Source organism: Hippoglossus hippoglossus, chromosome 5 (genome assembly GCF_009819705.1).
Source record: "Hippoglossus hippoglossus isolate fHipHip1 chromosome 5, fHipHip1.pri, whole genome shotgun sequence".
Taxonomy (NCBI): Eukaryota; Metazoa; Chordata; class Actinopteri; order Pleuronectiformes; family Pleuronectidae; genus Hippoglossus; species Hippoglossus hippoglossus.
In genome coordinates, this window is record NC_047155.1 from 7011983 (window position 1) to 7033071 (window position 21089).

Below are 21089 nucleotides of genomic sequence, written 5' to 3' on the forward strand. Positions count from 1 at the left end.
CAGGCTCCTCCTGGGAAATCCACACACAGGTTGTGCTGGTTTGTGAGAATCACATACAGCCACTGTGAGGCAGCATGAAACACACGGAACCACAGTTTGAAGGTGAATGTGTGAAATATGTGAGATTAAACAACATCTAAAGCATCTGAATGGTTTCAAAACAGAAGAGAAACGCCCCAATCTCCACCGTAACTTGCAGCGAATGAAAAAGTGCCTTGGGAGCGTCTACCCAGCTGATTTAGCAGTGCAACATTTGCATTAATGAAAAGCAACAACAGTGCCAGTTCCACCATTACACTTATTAAACCCTCAGGGAATGTTGCCAAAACCTCAGCTCCCTTCAAGAAGGACGCACCATTTCATTACCTTTGGCGTTACCCTTGACGGAGCAGCCTCCACATCACAATCAGTGCATTACCAACGATTAAAGCAACACCAGCACACGAGGCAGAGATGCTGCATCACTACCGCACGTTGAGCTTTTTTTAATAAATGAACTTTCCATCCGGTTCTGTTTCATCTGCGACCATTTCCCTGCAGGAGGAGGGTGCAGCAGAGAGAACAACTTTTTGATAGGATCTAATTATTCAGCCAGAGGATATTTTGCGGTGATCACCCTGTTGTGGACTTCGCAGCAATAAATCATAACAGACGGGACAGAGACGCCGAGGTGATTCATTCATGGGGATGAGAGGCGGAGTATGAGCCTGAAGCAGCTGTATGGTTTCATAAAGGTGAAGCTCGGAGTCTAATGAGCCTCAAACACAAAATGAAGATGGAGGAGACAAACCACGGGAACACAGCTGAAGGCTGCAGCAGCTCTGTGAGGCTGAACGTGAAGGAGAACCAATACTCTGAGCAGGTGTGTTCACCATCTGAGTTTAAGGCATGAAAACTTGAATACCTGCACCTTGCCCCCTTCAATTCAGTCAAACAGCATTAAACTGTGCAACATCAAAGGTCCCTTAAACACACCTCAAATCCATGAAAATACGTTTTAATAATCTTTAAAAAAAAGATTCTTTGAATGTCAAAGACAGTGATCAAATTTCCTAGATCTGCCTCTTTGTCCAGATCCGCGCCAAAGTTTAATGGCGTCTTTCTTGGCCCCGTGCTACGTCCTTCCACGACAGACACACCGTCATCAGGTTTCAGGTTTTCTCTCATTAACTAAAGTGTCTGATGAAATCTTAGTTTTGCTCCGACAGTGGTAAAGGCCCAAAGGTCCAGGAGATCCCCACAGTGTGTTTACATGTTGTTATGGAATCTAACTCACCAGCGCTGAGACATTTCACTCAAAAGCACACATTTCAGCCTGATGGTGGCAGTAGAGGAGAAGTCAGGGGATCACTAAAGTCATTACAGCTTCATCCTCTGGGAAACATGAACGTCTGACGGTTTAAAAGGTTTGACCTACAGGTGGCGCTGACAGAAGAGTCAGGGGATCGACATCTTTGTGATGTTGGACCATTACAACCATCTAAAGAAGAACAACTAATCATATAAACACAAACTCACTCATGTACACACACACACACACACATCAACATCAAACTGAATTATACGATTCAAACATAACTTGAATATATGATACTATACTTTAATATATCAAATATGAGCAGTTACATTCTGTGTCCCGGGGTTTTGTGGTTTTCATTGGAGGTTTGAAACCTTTTTTGGGAGCAGGACCTAAATTAGACAGGAAGTCTCTCGCTCTGTGACCTTGTTGCAGCGTGTCAGCATCCAGGGACCCAGCAGAAGTAGGCCTGAGACCCAGTATGGTGCAGAGCCCGCGGGTTAACGCTGCACCGTGCGGCTCAAAGTGACACAGAGGGAACAGTTGATCCATTTCAAAACACTGTAAATCAAATGGACAGTTGGCTTTGCCGTTGATCTCTGGAGCGAACATCCCCGTGTTTTGGATTTTTAAAGCAGCAGCGTCTGAATGTTGTTGACGTGCGACGTGACTCTTAATTCTCGCCCTTTTTAGAGGCTTGCACATGCTGCTGCTTGATTGTGACAGTAGAGGGAGCCACGCCGAAGGAGACGGATAATGAGTTTTTCTTCCTCATGGCTTTAACTGCAGAGTTGGGTCATTCAAACCTTTATGTTTCCACACAGTTATACTATTGGTGTATTTTATTCTCGTACAAAACAGACTTCAGGGTCATGGGAGGTAGATTTTCATCCTTTTGAATTAAATTATATCTCCACTTAATTTATGAATTTCATTTCCCCGATTCCGTTCTTTAAGGTAACGTAAAAGCACATTTTGCCAGACGATCCACTTCCTAAAATAACCCGGGTACGACGGAGCCCTGCAGCTAATTTTATCAGCCTCCATGTGAACCCATGTGTCTGTGCAACCTGGAAGGCTCTGGCATCCGGCCCCTTATCACTATGCCACGAACTCCGGGACAAGATAGCTACAAGATCAGTCTTATAGACTGGTATGATTATTATGGAAGTGCTGGCATTCTGCTGTGTACTCCTGGGTCTGTTCGAGCCAAATGAATTGTGCCGCTGTCATCCAGGTTCTCAGGGGGCCGCTGCCAAGAGGGGCTGCGTAAATTCAGCCACCGAGTCCAACTGTGGTGGAAAATAATTAAATCAATCTGCAGATACAGAAGCTTCCAGGCCTGTAGGATAATACATTTTTTAATTCTTGGTCATTTTATTCTGTAAAGTTCACACTGGAGGCTTTAACTAAACTATTCTATAGAATCTATTGTTTTTTCCATGACTGTATTTTAATATTGTACACATTTCTAACTATTTTATTTTACTCCTTCAATTTACTTATTATTAGATCTATCCTTTTTATTTCTTCGACCTCTTTTGTTCTGCTCTTTTTAATCTTTTACTTTGCTTGAAAAGTGTTTAAAAATGGTGCTATCTGATTTAAAATTGATTTCTTCAAATTTTGTCAGGCCGAGCTCATTTTCATTGTCACTCGTTTATTATTAGATACTCTATTCTTATTAATTGACCTTATTTTTATGTGTTTGTGTTGTTTTCCTTAAAAGAATCAAAATTAATGTTTGTCTTCTGCTGATATTTCTTTGTATTTTGCTTCTACATAATTGATATTGTCCATGTCATGATAATTGTTTTTAACATGTTACTAGTTGTTATTTGATTTCCTGTTGAATTGTATATGTACTTTCCGTGAAAATAATCTTAATTAATACAAATAAATATAAGCTATATTGTGTACTGTAGATGTATTTACTGATTTTTGACTGACCTGTTCTACAGTGACCACTAGTTGGAGTCTATATTTCCTAATGACACAGATCTTTCTATAAAAATATAAGAAACTTTTATAATATATTACAAATTACAATTGTGTTAAATAAAGTCTAAAATTCTTTTCTTTCACCTTCTTCAATATATCTCCTAAAATATGTCAAATCAAACCAAAACTATGTAATAAAGAATCTGAATAAACTCAAGCTGAGTAACTGTCTCTTCTTTACGGATTAAATTATTGATAATAACGATTAAAGCTTTCAAATAATCATGCTGTAGATTTCAATTTACTGAAGACACCGTATTGAAAAACAACAAAACCAGAAATTAAATTATTTATTGATAAAAACACGTCGATGTTATATGTAGATCTCCAATGAGGAACAGTGAATTCATGCTGTGATACTCTCGCCTCGTTGCACTGACGGGGTGGGAAACCAGGGGGGGGAAGCTGATAGTGGACATGGATGTGGACTTGATAACATGAAAAGGCACAAAGCGACAACAAACGTCCATCACAACATCGGGCAACACTTGTCAAGAGGTCACAGGCAACAACCCTCATGGAGCGTGGTCACCAGCCATATATACATGTTCTGACAGGAATCCAGCACCGTCCTGTGAGAGAAAAAGGAAACATCATTGGCTCTTTTATTCGTCGCCGTTGAGGAAGACGGTTTTAGAAACGCTAAAAGTGTCACGCACCTTATGCTGCAAAGGCCTCATTCCTTCTGCTCCTAATTTGGGATCGCAACAGATGCACAAATAACAGCAACAGGTGTTACACACAGTCAGAGGTGCAGTCGCTTCAGTGGCAGCAATCCAGAATCACACGAGGGGGAAAAAACTCAAACTATGCAAACATGCTTTCCTGTATTTTTTTAAAACATGCATTAGAAATAAATCTTTACGGATAGAAAACTGCAACATTTAACAGATTAAACCTCTGAGGTTTTCTCGTGTTCAGAGAGCAACCTGCAGGTGAAACGCTTAAAGGAGGTTGTTGCTGCTGCTGCTGAGTCGAGGAAATGTGATTAAGTCTCCGACCCAAGTTCACGAGGAGCCATCAGAGATGTAATTTATGGGTGCTACCTCCCGCACCCTTTAAGTGGCAGAGGCCACCATTTCCCAGTTTAGTGCCGTCCATGTATGGAAAGCAAGTCACGCAGGAGGCACATGTCACCTCGGGACTCATTTAGACCGACTGACCCGATGCAAACTTTTACCACGCACATTCTCAGCGTAGAACTGTATGTTTATAAAGTTAATTACGGTTTAAAAGGTGGATACTTTAACTAGATGATTGTTTTTTAGATTCATCAATGCAGTTTTTATTGGTTTACTTTGTAAATGTAGTGATAAAATATCATCCTAATGATTTCTGACCTGTAATGATGAGAACGTTGACCTATTTCTTCTGTGCATCCACAACCGCTGCCTCTGTTTAACAGAAAAGTTATTTGTGATCAGACACCAAGCAAAACCTAATGTTTACAGCCATAAACAAACTGTAGACATTGGAATGGACATTTAAGGTGCTGACTTACGTTTGACCTCCAGTTTGCAGCAGACAGTCGCCTCTCCGTGTTCGTTCTTGGCTTTGCAGCTGTACACGCCACCGTCAAAGTTACCGGGCTTGCGGATCTCCAGAGAGCAGATGCCCTGGACGCAGATCTGCCTGAACTTAGGGTCGTCTCCAATAATCATCTGGTTCTTCATCCATTGAACCTTGGGCTGTAGAAAAACATTTATTCCAGCAATTATTTGAAGGCATTTAATCAATAAATAAGGGTTGTTTCTGTTTTGGTTTGTGCCACTTGGCGACAAACGCTCTGTTGATTGAAGGGGACACGCAGCGCACGCCACACTGTGGGAGTTTTAATGACCCTGACATGGTGAGGACCCCCTGGGGCCCAGCAGGGAATGTCAGACATGTGACCGCTGACCCTCGCGGTCCCTTCTCCTCCCATCCCTGCTTCAAAAGACCAGAATACCAACTCTGGCCTTCTAATCACAACCATCTATCTATCCCACTGTCCTGTCGGGGACCTGGTGGGATTAGGAGGATGAAGAGGAGGTGAGAGGCTCAGACATGAGGCCTGCAGGGTCAGATGAAGATCCCACTGACAGTGATGGAGGAGAGGAGTTTGTTAAAAGCTCTTCATAAGTCCAGGCTCAACCTTATTACCATCACTAAGCTGCTGACAAGAAGTGAGAGTGAGGATTGGCTTGTTGGCACCACTGGTGTTACTGTTGATCCTGCCAACAGTTAAGGCACTTAAACAGTTTTAACATGTCAATGGCCGCTGGTTTGGGAGATTTTATTAGTTACAAAACTACCAGACATACTTTAAAGATTCAGTTACTTTTTAAAACTGCATTTATTAGTCTGGTATTTATTCTTTTGTGTCTTTCGTCGGATTTTAAACTATTTTTCTCTAATTTCATTGAACTTGTACAATGATGTACAATGATGATAAAGGCTTTCTATTATATTCCGTTCTATTCTCCTCTATTTCTACTTTTCAGGGAGCCATTGGTTTGCAAAATGCATACATATCAATTTGAAAAGACTTAGTCAAACCATTATATTGCACATCTGTAATTCAAATATTAAAATTCTGAAAGTGAAAGTTATTTTTGTGTCAGCTGTGACATGCAAAGTTTGAGATTTGATAGTTAAAAAAATTTCCAAAACTGGAAGCCAGACTTTAAGATACAGGGTTAAAACATGCAAAACAATCAGAGACAATACAGTTCAGTGGTCCTAACTGCTCAGGTAATGGAGTTAATATTTAGTCTGAACTGTTAAATCGGCGTCACATTGTTCAGGTATGAAAACAGAAGTGCGGCTGCACCTTTGGTTCTCCCCTGACGGAGCAGAGCAGCTTGGTGCTGTAGCCCACGGTGGTGGCTCTGTCGCTCAGGGCCGTGGTGAACTTGGGAGCCTCGGTGAAGTCGTGCTCCTGGTAGTTGGGAGGTTTGTAGTCGATACCTGCAGAGCGGAGCAGAAACACAACCCAGTATACAACTGCTTCTGCAAAGGCTCAGCTGATCTGTGTGTCAGCTGGTCTTTAGTTTGTCATTTTTATCTCCTCCACAAAGGAGGTTATGTTTTCACCCCCTGTCAGTTTGTGTGGTTGGTTTGTTTGTGTGACTGCAGGATTCTGCAAAAACTACCAAACGGATTTCCATGAAATTAAGTGAAAGGATGCGACATGAGTCAAAACACATTTCACTTTGATTCAGATCTGGACAAAGGTGCGGATCCAGAAGCAGCTTTTTATCAATTTATTTAACATTGTGAGATTATGTGACATTTGAACAGTTTTTCTCACGGAATAATTCCTGGATCTTGATTTAAAAATAATAATTAAATGATATCTAAGATTGTCTGTTATCTGGTGCAGCTGGATTGAATTTAAGGAAACTGTTGGGCCTTGGCTAAGTTTTAGTTTAAAGCACATTGTGTGTGCATCAGTTCTCAGAAACCTTTTATCATCATTATTATTGTTTACTTTCCCTTTTTTACAGTAGGTCTGTTGCATTGCTGCAATATTGCACATTTATCTGTCAGTGAAAACAGCTAAATGATACAATTCTTTTCAAATAAAGTTTGTCAAATTCAAACTGAAACAAAATAAACGTTTGGAGCTTTTTTACTGCATTTCGTGGTATTTTGAAAGTGAACTATGTTTTAAAAATCAACTGTTTCGAAAGGACAAGGATGAAATTTGAAGTTTGAATTTCCATCCGTCTAGTTTAAGATAAGAATCCGTTAAAAAGAAGGACTTGTGAGCCCATGGCTTCAGAGGGGACTTCAGTACATCACAGCTGATTGAACAAAGGACCGGATGGCGTCCTGACGTGTTGCCTGAGGAGCGGTGACGGAGAGACGTACCTGTCTTCAGGATGACGGCCTCCCCCTTTGTAAGGGCAGCGTTATCGCTCAGTCCACACTTGTTTTCTGAAAACACTCTGAACTTGTAGGTGTTGCCCATGATGAGGTCAGAGATGGTGGCATTCAGTCTGTGGTAATGTTCCAGCACAGTGAACCAGTCCTGTGACACACACACACACACACACACCGACACACACAGTGATGAATAAGGTGCAGAGGATTTAAAGTGTGGGATTTATCAACACATTACAGCAGAACAGGTCTTACTCCAGTCTTCTTGTCGGCCTTCTGCACCATGTAGCCTTTAATATCTGTGTTTCCACTGTCTTTAGGTGGAGTCCACTCCAGGGCCGCGTTGAAGCCCCAGGTATCAATAATCTTCAAGGTGGCGGGAGGTCCTGGCAGCTCTGTGGACAAAGCACTGATCCTTGTATCCAACCTTACAGTTTAAAACTATCATCTGGTGATATGCGAAAACATTTTCCTCACCGACAATCTGAAGGATGAGCGACGCCTTGTCCTCGAAGTCGTCCACCTTCACGCACATCTCGTAGATGCCGGAGTCGTCTCTCTCGGTCGTGCGGATGAACAGGATGCTGTCTCTGTCGCTGGTGCGGACGTTCACCCTCTTGGCGTCCAGGGGCTGTCCGTCCTTTGTCCAGGTGACCACAGGTTTGGGTTTACCCTTGAGGGGAGGGGGCAGACATGTGTGTTTCAAGGAGGCAAGGTTGTTTTGTTAATCCTGCAGGAACAAGGAGATGCAGTGGTCTTCGGCTTACTGTGAAGGGGACTGTCAGGTTGACCTTGTTTCCGACTTGGGTGACGTATCTCTGCTTGAGGAAACGAGGCAGACGAACCTTGGGGCGATCTAGAGAGAAAAACACAGGGTGAGACAACCAGTTAGTTAATCAGCACTTTTATCTTCTGCTTCCACATCTCATCTGTGAACGAAGCCAGAAAGGATTTTTATTCAAATATCTGTGGAGTGAAAGTGAAGGATTTCAGATCTGTTCGATGAACATGTTGAGCAGAACTAATTCCATCTGAGTCAGGGAACTTTCACTGGTGTCATCAGGGGCTTTCTGTGGTTTAACTGGCTTTAAAAGCGACAGTTTGTCTTACGAGTCCCACTCAGGCCTTTTGAATATTGTCCAGATTGTCCCAACACAGCAGGAGTTCTCATGAACGTTTACTGTCCTGGTCACAGACCAGAGGATGAAGTTTTGTTTCAACGCAGTCTTTGTACATTAAGATGGTTTGTAAGACATCAACAAAAGTTGAGGCTCCTGTATGAAATGTTTGCATCTACTTCCATGAATTGAACTTGTTTAGTTTCCTATTCCTGCAGGGAAACGTACCAATTTATTAATCCCTGAAAAAGACCTGTAAATAAATGTATGTATAATGTATATGTATAATAAATGTAATGATTTATCAGGTTTTGGTGAACTAACTTTTTAAAATCCTGATAATTATTGTTTCTGACTTTACTGTGAGTCTGTGTTCACCTTGATGAATTAAGTTAAGTACACATGAAATTTAAACCTTCACATAAGTGCTGAACATTACTTCTTGATGGACAGTAACAATTATTAGAATATCAAAGTCAGTAACTGCTCTTGGTGGCTCAGTCGGTCGATATATTTATCTTGTATACCTGCAAAATGCCTGTTGCATGTCCCAGACCCTCAGCTGCCAACAACCCCCCCCCCCCCCCCCCCCCACTGTGTATTAGCTTGTAAAAAGCCCAAAATAGCCCATAAAACATAAAAAAGGAAATTAGCCACTGAGACGTGTGAAATGATACTGAGGCCTTTAGGAACCTTTAGGACTCTAAATAAAGCAGCTTCAGTATATCAGCCCCCCCCCCCCCCCCCCACACTCACATCACAACAAATTCAAATCATAGAAATGACCAACATCAGAACTTGCAACTGTGAATATAAAACTTGATCAATAAAGGTCACACTGCACAAACGTCAAATTGAATATATCTACCGTTGATATCGCACTTGTTTTTTTTCTCGTTTCTAGTTTTATCAATATTTTACACTGTTTTTCAATTTTTCTTTTTATGCTAACACACCACAGCAACTTGTATTTGTAAATAAAACCTGAAACAGACTGTACTAAATGTACTAAAGTAAAGTGCAACTCTATATGAGAGTACATCCAGCACATGTTCAGGCTTATTCCTTCATGTGGATCAGTCTCAAAGAAAACTGCACCTGTAAAGTCTCTGGCATGTTTCAAAATAAACATGAAACCTCTGGACGTGTCATGAGATCCAGTGTGACCTGAGAAGTTGGATCCAAACCCACCGACCCCCAACGCGACCCCCTAACACCACCGCCGCCCCACCTCTCCTCAGGGACAGGATGCTCTGGAATTTACCATCCACCCCTTCCACTCGCCCCCCCCCCCCCCACCTGCTCGCCACCGTCTATCTTGTGGAACTGGATTCTGACACCCCCACCCCCTCACCCCCCCTCAAGATGAATTCAGGCAGGGATCACGAACCCAAGCAGAAAAATCTGTGCTAACATCAGGGTCATCCCAGATATTTTTCCCGCACCTTCGTGGTCATTTTGCACGAAAGCATTCACAGGTCTAAATGTGGCCGATGTGGAGCAGAGCAGCTGGAACATGAACCTGAATGTTGAAATGTTTCCAGTTCAGCAGGGATCGAGTTTCCCGCCCGACTCTCCGTCACGCACAACTAACGATTTGTGCCAAAGTAACGCAGCTCCTTCCTTTTAAAGTCCTCGGGGTCCAATCATCATTTTTTACCACAAATCACTTCAGATATACTGCCCACGATTAACACTGCAAAGCCGAACCCAATCAAGTAAAACTTAACAAGTGTGGAGTTATCGCACTGTCCCCCCCCCCCCCCCCCCCGGGTGGATCAGGGTTCCAGTTCAAAGTGGAAACGAGAGAGAAGACCAGGGTTTTATGCCGTTAACGTGGCAGGTATGTGCCAACAGGACACGGACAGCTGAGAGGAACACATGGCTGAGATGTTCCCGTTTGACTCCCGCATTTTACAAGCAGCTTTCCAGTGATAAACGGCCCCATAAAGTTTAAACCAGGGGCCTCAGTCGAATGGTGTGACTCATATTTGTTGTATTGTTGTTTAACTGTTATTTTATAGCTGGATTAAACTGGTCATCATCACATTAACCTCGGTTTGTTATGAGTTTTGTCTTTCTCCTCTACCTGTGGTCACATTTTAAATAAAAAAATATTTTTCCATTACAGTTAGACCTGTTTGGGGTTTGGTTACAATTTTTGTCATGTAGGAGGTGAAACCAGACCCAGGTTGTAGATTTTGAGGATGAAATTGTAAAGATTAAACAGAGAAAATGGCCAAATAATGACTTTTACAGCCTGTTCTCTCACTTATGTGTCTCAGTACAAATTTGTATGTAGTATTAGTACCTTATACTAGTATTTCAGTGCTTCATGGTGTACATAGAGAAAGCTGTGTTGAACACCTGTATTTTTGTAAATACTTAGCACGGTAAATTTGATTTATTTTCTAGACTTGATACTCCTATTGGTATTATCACTGACTCATATAAAAGGGCCTTTTTCCTGTCTTTCCTGTATCTTATCTTGTTAATGCTCATCATGTGTAGCCTATTTAATAGAATATATAACATGTGTATGTGATGAATCTGCTCGTATCTCTCATTTAGCTGCTGCTCACTTCAGTTTCAATGTGTGGGACCAACAAAATGAAAGTCACTGGTTAAATGACAGCACAAATATTACATTTTCTCTCATCCCTAAAACATTTCTTACCAGCGACCTCCTTCACCAGGATGGCCTCGGGCAGGGCGCAGGGGGGGCTGCGGCCGCCGGCGTTCAGGGCCACCACGCGGATCTTCAGGCGGTCACCGGTGATCTGGTTCTTGATGACGTAGCGGCAGGACTTATGCAAGTCCTCGTTGACAGCTTTCCAGTCCTCGGCTGAATGGGAACGTTAGACACAGTGAAGTCAGACGACGGGTTCGTCTCTTTATTGATTTTAATTGTGCAGAAAGAGCGGGAAAAGATTCAGATTCATACAGATCAGGGATTGAGAACAAACTAATTAAGACACTCGGTGCTGCTTGCTTTGCAGCTTTGTGAACAGTAAAGTTGTTACGCATCGTAATAGAAACGATATAAAACAATTTCCCTGCACTAGACGTGAAAATTGCTGTTCTGTGGTGTTTGTTGTAACATTCCCCCGTCTGCTAAATCCAGCTCTCACTGACCCGCTGCTGATATTAGCATAGGGCTGGTCTAAAAGCAGGACCTCCAGTGAGACCACAGCAGCTCCTGAAACGCCTTCTCTCCTTGTAGGGAGAAGGTTGGTAGCTCAGGATATAACTCTGCCAGTGACACTTCAGGGACAGCTGCAACCGATATACCGCTGACCCACATTAAACCGGCAATTTAACATGTTCCAGAGTACAGTTAAAATGCCAAGGTGCCAAGCATTCATACTGTTTAATGATATAATGCAAAAACGTTAAATCAGCTTCAAAATAAAAGCTTTGAAATAAAACTCAAAGGGCCGCTGGCATTTTGTACTAATATCTGACTCTTTCTGTGCTCGGTGCACCTGGTCAACAGTTCCACTTACTTCCATCCTTGCAGACTTCAATGTTGTATCCGTCCAGGCCAGACGGCCCGACGTTCTCCGGCTGGCTCCAGATGATGGTCACAGACGTGTCATTCTTGTCCTCGATAAACAGCTCAACTGGAACGCTGGTGGGCTCTGCAGGAAACCGTGGAAATACACAATTATTCCACTGATACCTGCGAGTGGCAGAAAAGTCCCAGAACAATCAGAAATCAAATTCAGGGGCAGGAGCTGAGAAGAGGAGGATGCTGCAGTTCTTTATCTTTACACTGAAATAAAAGAAGGGGAGAAGAAACAATGGAGGGGAAAATCACACTGCGACGGAGTTCATCCTCTGAATGGAGCGTTACCTTCGGGTGCAGGTGGTGGGGGGGTGGGTGCTTTAGGCTCCTCTGGTGCAGGCGCCTCAGCAGCTTCAGCTAATGTTAAATAAGCATTTGCATTATTGTTATTATTGGCAGCATGTGACGAGTAAAGCAAAGCAAACAGCAGACATGTCTTATGGCTTCATGGATTTATCTTATCACTCAGAGGATTTTTTTATCCAATTCAGGTGAAACGGCAGAACCAGAATCTAGAGCCACTAAAGAGAACAGAGAATAGGAACACGTTGGAAGTTTGGTTTTACCATCAGCAGGTGCTTCAGCAGCAGGAGCAGCTTCGTCTGTGGCTGGAGCGGCAGCGGCTTTTATTAAATGTTAGATATTAATCAACTGTGCATTAAGCAGATAGGACATGTTGAACAATGTGATAGTACGTGTGACTGAGTTCGATGTGTTAGAAAGGAATCCGTACGTGTTGTCAGATTTACTCTAAGAGTTGAAGGGTCAAACTTTAGTAATATTCTATAGCATCAGATCTGTTGTGGCTCATGTGATCTTCATCTTTTTTACCATCAGCAGGAGCCTCAGCTGCGTCTGTGGCAGCGGGTTCCTCTGCAGCAGCAGCAGGGGCAGCAGCTGGTATTAGAGGTTAGAAGACGTTTCAAAACGTTATAAAAAGCGATTAAATATGTTTAAATAAATATATTAAGTTAAATTATGTTGCAATTTCAAAACTTCAATTGTAAAATTGGGGTACGTTAGGGAGGAGTGAAGAGAGAGACCCTCTGAGGGTCACATCATACCATCAGCAGCGGGTTCCTCTGCAGCAGCAGCAGCAGGGGCAGCAGCTGGTATTAGAGGTTAGAAGATGTCAGTAGATATATGAACATTTTGAAAGGGTTTTCATTGACATTTCAAAACGTTATAAAAAGCGATTAAATATGTTTAAATAAATATATTAAGTTAAAAATGTTGCAATTTCAAAACTTCAATTGTAAAATTGGTTAGGGAGGAGTGAAGAGAGAGACCCTCTGAGGGTCACATCATACCATCAGCAGAAAGTTCCTCTGCAGCAGCAGGAGCAGCAGCAGCTGATATAAGAGGTTAGAGAATGTCAGTAGATATATAACATTTTGAAAGGGCTTTGATTTCATTTTTAAAATGTTATAAATAGAATTAAATCTGTTCAAATGATCAGAATGAGCAGAAAGATTGAGTGGAGAGAGAGACACGCATCATACCATCGGCAGCGGGTTCCTCTGCAGCAACAGGAGCAGCAGCTGATATTAGAAGTTAGATGTCAGTATATAACATGTTTGAAAGGGTTTTAATGTCATTTCCAAATGTTATAAAAGGGATTTAAATGTTAAAAATGGAGAGAAGAAGTTAAAATTGGCAGAAATGTGAGTCACGGGTTAAGAGACCCTCTGAGGGTCATGTTATACCTTGGGCGGGGGGTTCTTCTGCAGCAACTGGGGCGACAGCTGATACAAGAGGTTAGGAGATGTCAGCACACACATAACATGTTGAAAGGGTTTAAGAGACATTTCAAGATGTTATAAAAGGGGATTTAATATTTTTTAAATTAATAAAGTAAAATTGGCAATTTTAACATTTCAATTAAAAAAAATATGGAGTCAGGGAGGGTTGAAGAGAGAGAGAGACCCTCTGAGGGTCTTAACATACCATCAGCAGCGGGTTCATCTGCAGCAGCAGGAGCAGCAGCTGATACAAGAGGTTAGGAGATGTTAGTACAAATATAACATTTTTAAAATGTTCACATGACATTTCAAGATGCTATAAAAGGGAATTTGAATCAAAATTAAAGAGTTAATTTGGAAATTTTAAAATCTTGATTTTGAGGAAGTTGTTGTTTTTGTCATGAAACAGTTGTTGTCACACATCAGTTTGTAACGTGAGCACAACAAGTGTTTCACTGCTCGTTGGTAAATCCAGGCTTGTTAATATTTACTTTTTATCACTGAGGGAACAGGGCGCACAGACTTCGCGGCACTGCTGTAAAAGCGCGTCAGTGACTGAGTGACTTTCTCATCTGATGCAGCCTGAAGAGTCCAGGCAGGTGGACAATGCAGGAACATGCAGCTTTATCTTTGTATTGTGGTTTATAACGATGGCTGCAGCTACGGCACTTACCACCTTTACGCACGAGCGCTTGTGCGTAATGGATAACCTGGCACCGGGACTAAACCAGGAACATTAAGGTGGATGTGGTTTATACGCTCTGGTTAATTTACCATCAGCGGGTGGAGGGGTGGGGGGTTTGGGCTCCTCAGCTGGCGGGGCCGCGGGGGCCTCCTCGGCAGGTGCGGCCTCGCCCTCAGCGGGGGCTGGGGCCGCCTCTGCGGGTGCTGCCTCTGCGGGAGCTGCCTCTGCGGGAGCGGGCTCCGGTGCGGGCACCGGTGCGGGCGCTGGCTCTGGAGCCTTCTCCTCCTTCTTGGCCGGTTCTTTCTTGGCCGCCTTCTTGATGGGGGCAGGCTTGGACGGCATGTTGAAGGTTGCAGCTAATTCCCAACTGAGGTAAGTCCGAAAAAAGTGAGTCCAATTCCACCGCGGGTGCAGGGGGGGGACACTCTTATAGGGCTGAGCCGGTTGAAGCTCCGCCCCTGCTGCTCCACATGTAATAGATATAGGCCTCTGAACACAGGACACCATGTATGACTCATTCTGTTCGTCCCACTCATCAACTCTCAGTGCATCATTAACTACTTCTTTACATTCACTTCACAGCTTCATTAAATATACACGTAAAAATATTTATCTATATATAATACAATCCTGAGATATAGACTTTTCTTTTTTTTATTTCTGCTTTTATGTTAATGTTGATCAAACCTTCCTGGACTTTTAAAGAAATTATTTGATAATATTATTACAGGCCTTTAATGGTTATTACTTTTTACCCATGATTCTTTTCATGTAAGTTAGCATTAAGCACTAAGTAAGCTTCAAAAATTAAATAAAGCTGATAGAGCTGCAGCCCAATGATGAGGCTCTACGCCTCTGCAGCGGACAGGGTTCGATTCTGGCCTGCGGTTCCCCACTAACACTCTGTCCTGTCCAATAAAGGCCCCAAAAATATGTTTATATTTAAAATATGAATTATATATATATATATATATATATTTATACACTAGGGATGAAAGGATTATTGCTTTCATGGTATATCGTGATAAAATTCATGACTTGTTTCCTAATTAAATATATATGAGCAAAAATATACATCATTACAATATAGATATGTATTATACGATATATATTGTGAATATTGTATAGATATATCTATATGTAGTAGAGTAACATCTATATAGCCTAATGCATATAAACATATTTATAGCCTGTATCTAAAAATAAGTGTGCATTATTGACTTTTATAAAGCTTGTATTTGTTATGTCATTTATTTGCTTTAATTGTGTCATGTATATATTTATATATATGTTTATACGCCACAGTTTCAAAATCGACACACAAGAAGCCGCAGAATAAATATAACATGAATTTTATTGATTCCAACAAACAGTGATAGGTGGATGAAAGTCTTCAGACAAACAAGCCTTATCCATGTATCGGACCCAACTCTGAAGAAATAAACCTTTCTGTCAGTGATATTCTTTTTCTCCTCCTCAATGATTGTTGCCGCATCCAGAACGCCGACCTATTTACAATCTTTACAATGATGCCCTGTACAAAATAGAGAAATTAAGTTTTACAAAGGATTCTTTAGAAAAAAAAAGAAAGAAAAAAAAAAAAGAAATATCAAATATCTGAGTATTAAAAAGGAAAACATCATCAAGAGTGATTTTCCTAAACAATACGTCAATTCTAACATTTTTATTTTCCTCATCACACAGCAGGTTTACATGCATTTACAACACTTAGAAACCCCTAACATTTGCACGTCAGTGACATTAGATACCGCATAACAGCTTTTTATTGGAATCATAGTTTAGTCCACAACAAGCTTTGCAAAAATATGACTATTCAGCAACCTGTATTGGCCTGAAGATATTAGATTTACCTCATTATCGGGTTTGATTCTACTTGAAAATCAACTAACTGTGAAGAGCAGATTCATTTTGCCAACTACATCAGGCTCATTGCTTGATTTTTTTAATTTCTTTATCGTCATTTGACCAGTTGCATTAACTTTGTTGTCATTCATAAAGACGAAACACGTTATAACAGCTTCCAAACAGCTGATTCTTTGATGCCAAAACGGATCCTCCTCCATTTTTTTAAGGCTCAGTATATTACTCTCCCCACTTCTATCCCATGGTGCACCTTGGTCCAAATCGAGAACCCAAAGACAGACCGGATGGAAACACGCCCGTGGTTTTTTTTTTTGCTCGTCAAAGCTCAGACATTCGCTGACCGCTAACACCAGTAGAAGTTGCTGCATAGTCCCGATGCACTAGTAAGCAAACACAAATCACAGCTACACCGCTACAAAAGCAACAGGCACAACAACCAGTGAATGAGATGAGAAGCACAGGCGGACGATGGCTTTTGCTGACCTGCGGAAACAGATCGTGGAGGGTGACGCTGTCTGCGACCTGGAATATTTACAATGACGGAAATGATTCTAAAACGGCATCATTTGGCATCTTTTTCTTTTTTCTGTAATGCATTTCATTCATTCATTTTTTTTTTGGCAGCCAATCAGAGCTGCAGATTAGCGTGAAGTTTTTTTCGGCAATATTCTATCTGTGCATTTAAATTAAAAAAAAGCGATCTGCAGCTCAGACACAATTTAAAGTTTGAAACTTTCTCATCGAGCTGTCTTAAAAGTGGTCTGACATTCATTTACAGGGTTGATGTGTAGTTTGTGATGAACAGATGAATCATTTTCGACGCCACAACCATAAGCTTTATCTGTCATTTACCCGATAACGGCTTCTTTACAAAAATCTACAAAGTGTCTAAATCTTCCTCTTTTAACTCTTTAAACTTTTTTTGTTTCTGTGTTTCTGTGTTGCGCTCCCAGAATGTTCTAGAATATGCACGACATCAACATGGGCGTACACACCACACAACGCGTCACACAACGTCTCACTGCATCTACGTAATGTCCTCAACACTTAGTCACCTTAGAAAAAACGATCATCCAGATCAACTTCACCAGCGTTTCACTGATCTAAGACACGAAAACTCTTCGCTAAGCTACCCTGAAAGTCTACATAACCTTTATTTGACATTAAAACAGTCTGGGACGTTGTTTAAGAGCACCGTACGAACCTAAATGATGAGAAAAGCATGAGTGACGAGTGTGTGTGAACTGCTGCACATGGAATGGGCATAAAAAGTCACTCTTCTCAGCCATTTGTTTTGCGGAGGAGCTTTGTATTAAGGCGTCCTTTAAAAGCACCTACTGGAGGATTAATACTGTTTTTTATAGTTAAACTTAAACCCTTTACTCGACAATCAATACGCATGATTAAAGTACAGTATTTGGTTCAGTATATTAGATATTTGCACCAACTAATGGTAGATAAAATAACTGTGATGTCTGATTGTATGTACATTATATATATACAGTTACTACTCTGATACATGAGGGGAAAGATTCGAATCAAACACACCATACTCTTTCTGTAAGAAATCTGAATTGGATTCAAATAGCATTTTCTCAATCGGGTGTTTGTTATGTTATGTATATGTATTATCCCTGTGTAATAAGTATCTAATACCTGATATATATGGCAACATTGGTGACAACTTGTTTAAACATAAAGCAATTAAATAGAAACTAAATTAAGAAGTTGGAATGGTACGACAATCCCATGAACCCACATCGCAAATAAATAACATTTTGTATGTAAAAGAGTATGACAGCAAGTTCAATTTCCAAACTTAGAAACCTGACAAGTAGATGTTAAAATATGTGTCAACTTAAAGAATAATTCCACGTTGTTGTTTATCTATTTCTTTGTGTAAAATAAAAATGATAATTTGAAATAAATAAAGCATAGAGTCGAGGAGATAACTGTTTCAGCCGGGATGATATCGATGAAAGCACCAGTTTACTCTGCTGAAGTCGAGCCGACGCTGATGTCTTATATTTTTAAGGCATTTTATCTGTTTCACCTGCTTGGGCTGTGAAGTTCAGGATTGCATATATAAGTTTGGCCTTCAGAGACTTTAACACTAGATATGTACCAGAGCACTTTGCAACAAACAGGAGCTTCTGGCATGCTGTCATACTCTTTTTTTGTCTTTTACCGTTGGATGAGAACAGCGCTTGTTGACAGGAACACCGTATCCCATGATGCACTTGGTCACAATGCAGGATGAATCGTGTGTGTGCTGCTGCAGAAATCACCTGAAGTTTAAGTGCTGAGACGATGAGATTCCTGGTGATCTATTAGCACCGATCTGACACGACGGAGGGCTAATAAAGGGTTAAATATGTAATGAAGTTATAGAATATATATAAGTTTTCATTCAACGCTTGAGCAGTTTTTGAAAATACTGCACATATTAAAAGGATCTGTAATAACCCAGCTTCATTGTTAACCTACTGTGGAAATGAGAGTTTAAATCCCCCCCCCCCCCCCGGACAACCATTTTCTGAGGGTTCACACGTTCCTGTATGTGCACTGTGTCCGTGCAGCGTACAGAAAAATAAGATCTGAAGTGCTGAGTGTTTGATTTGGGGCTTTGTGTTCAAAGTTTAGGCAGACTAGGATCTTCTTTGTCTGGGGATTCAATGTAATTGGCAGCCTCTTGAAGTTTCAAAAGCATTGCCATCTACAACAGAGAAGAGAAGAGTTGAGAAATCAGAAACCCGCAAGGATCCAGTTGAGTTTTGAGTAAAATAATTCTGACAAGACTCTTAAAAGATTATCACGAAACGCGTGAGATTCTTACCAGCGGATCGGATTCCATGGAGCTGGGCGGAGTCTCCTTGTGAGGCCTCTCCTCGAGGGGTTGACCGGGGCTGCTGGAGCCGATGCTGGGGGGAGGAAGGTGGAACAGCTTGGCCTGGTCCTGCTGGGCGGATGGCCAAGGCAGAGTGCCCCTCACCCACTCCACTGGGTCCTCCCACACCGCCTTCTGGCCGTGCACCTTAGATGTCACAACATGCCACAACAGTAAAATTAGAGCGCAACATTTCCTGTGAAAGGGAAGCCAGCAGCTCTCCCTGAGGACAGAGTCTAATGCAACCTGGGGACAGTTTTCTGGATTCACTACCTGCCATTACTCACCTTGATGCCGTCCTTGGCCCCCTCCTGCAGGTATGGGATAATAGAGTGGTTCCAAAGATCAATAAACCACGATCGAAACTCATCCACTGTGACCGGACATGACAGGAAAAAACACGGACCTGAGGACACAAGGGGGGGGAACAAAGGTGAAGTGAGGACACAGGGAAACTCACCAGTCACAGATATAAAGTTTAAGCGACCCTGTCCAGCCCTGAAGTCGTGTTTCATACCAATGAGGAAGTCTGATGTGCTGTGCTTCTCCAGGAAGGCGTGCAGCTGATACCAGAGTTTGGGGACCCAGTCCAACACCTTGATCAGGTCCTCGTTGGTCAGGTTCCTCTCGTTCTCCGACTCCATCATCTTCCTGTGCAAGTATCGCACCAGGAAGCCGTTGGCTGGTTCCACGTTGTTGGAGAAGGTCACCATCCTTAGAAAATGAGAGGTAACATGCAAAAAGTCATATAAACCATACAAATACTGTGAGTGTGAACATGAGTGGGCGGGTGCATTAGCCTCCTACAGCATTAGTTACACTTTTATCCCTCACATCAACAGTTCACACTTTAAAGACCGTGTGAAGCAATTAGAAAATGTCTTTTCTGAGTTTGTCACACCACAGAACAATATGCAATGAATACCAAGGAATGCTGTAAAACGGTCAAACTTTACAATTCAGTACAACATTGTTCCCTTTCCCTTTACATATTTTCAATAACAACTTTCTGACATGTAAAGCATGTTAAGAGACAATTGACTAACTTTGCTTTACACGATCTTTAAGTTAAAGTCCTATGGAAGGACTGGTTAAAGACTGGTACAACTACAAAAGCTCCCTGCAATATTGATTATATGAATTCAAACTTCACTTATATACATAAACACATTAACGCCCACTTTGTTATCGTCTAGATTAAAGAGGCTTTTATTGCATTGACTGGTTTATTCTACCGTCAGCTTCAAATCGAATCTCAGTTTAATCAAGAGGAATTTATCCACAGACCATAATACACAAATGAAACAGTACAGGAGAAGAAAATAGATCCACAGCTGTTTCTTTCACCAACCTGAAGCTGAGGTGAAGTCCATGGTTTGCAATCATCTTCACTGGCTGGTTGCTTGTTCCAATAATGTAAGGACTGAAAGGAGAGAGGCACAGACAATTATATAATCAATAATCATCTCATACATTTTTATTTATTATTTTCCAGTCATTTTCGAATGTGGAGGTTACCATTTGTGATATTTGCAGGTGAGAGCACCGTTGACAAGTTCGCTGATGGAGGCAGGATTGTGAACATCATCCAGAATGATCACCAGCGGTATTTCTGAGGTGCTGGTTTCTCGATCAATCTGATTGGCCAGGTTGGAAAGATGAAGCTGCAGATCCTAGAGGAGAGAAAGCGAGAGATGACAAACAGAAGTGAGTCGACTGCGTGGACCACTGGGTGTGCAGATGCTTAAGAGATGTAAGTTTCCCTCACCTTGCACGACTGGCGGTGCATGTTGAAAGTGACCACGATGCCGCTGGTGACTTCGCGGGCGCTGCGGTCCACCAGGTACTCGGCCAGGCGGGAGGCGAGGTAGGACTTCCCCGTCCCGCTGGGCCCGGACAGGATGAGGCGGCGGTGTTTGAGCAGCAGACTGATGTAGTGCTGCATCATTGGTTTGGGAATGAGCGTTTCAAATACCAGGCTGTCCACACACTTCTCCTTTAAACCTGGACATAGTGAGGGGAAGAGTGAGAATGACCGGC

General features: G+C 41.9%; 2 protein-coding genes across 20 annotated transcripts in view; both read right to left on the minus strand.

Annotated features, from left to right (window-relative positions):
• Window positions 1–3572: 3572 nt before the first annotated feature.
• On the minus strand, window positions 3573–14688 carry mybphb (myosin binding protein Hb). 2 transcript variants are annotated; one of them, XR_004613864.1, is made up of 12 exons: window positions 14368–14688; window positions 11790–11924; window positions 10961–11128; window positions 7933–8021; window positions 7643–7838; window positions 7421–7560; window positions 7154–7313; window positions 6111–6247; window positions 4800–4986; window positions 4639–4692; window positions 3958–3989; window positions 3573–3870 (listed from the first exon to the last, which is right to left on the minus strand). XR_004613864.1 is itself a non-coding variant. In XM_034585717.1 (11 exons), the coding sequence occupies exons 1-10, from the start codon at window positions 14618–14620 to the stop codon at window positions 4661–4663; spliced, it is 1497 nt and encodes a 498-aa protein (XP_034441608.1). In that variant the 5' UTR covers window positions 14621–14688; the 3' UTR covers window positions 3573–3870; window positions 4639–4660. The 2 variants fall into 2 exon arrangements, 1 of the variants encoding a protein (XP_034441608.1); XM_034585717.1 differs by lacking the exon at window positions 3958–3989.
• Window positions 14689–15614: 926 nt separating this feature from the next.
• The window catches only part of nav1b (neuron navigator 1b), a 73639-nt gene continuing 68164 nt past the window's right edge, over window positions 15615–21089 (minus strand). For all 18 annotated transcript variants that reach the window (XM_034584482.1, XM_034584483.1, XM_034584481.1 and 15 more), the window contains 7 exons: window positions 20818–21053; window positions 20568–20722; window positions 20401–20472; window positions 19567–19763; window positions 19337–19455; window positions 18999–19196; window positions 15615–18878 (listed from right to left, as the gene is read on the minus strand). In XM_034584482.1, coding sequence (XP_034440373.1) covers window positions 18795–18878; window positions 18999–19196; window positions 19337–19455; window positions 19567–19763; window positions 20401–20472; window positions 20568–20722; window positions 20818–21053 — 1061 coding nt within the window. In that variant the 3' untranslated portion in view covers window positions 15615–18794. The remainder of the gene's footprint in view (window positions 18879–18998; window positions 19197–19336; window positions 19456–19566; window positions 19764–20400; window positions 20473–20567; window positions 20723–20817; window positions 21054–21089) is intronic.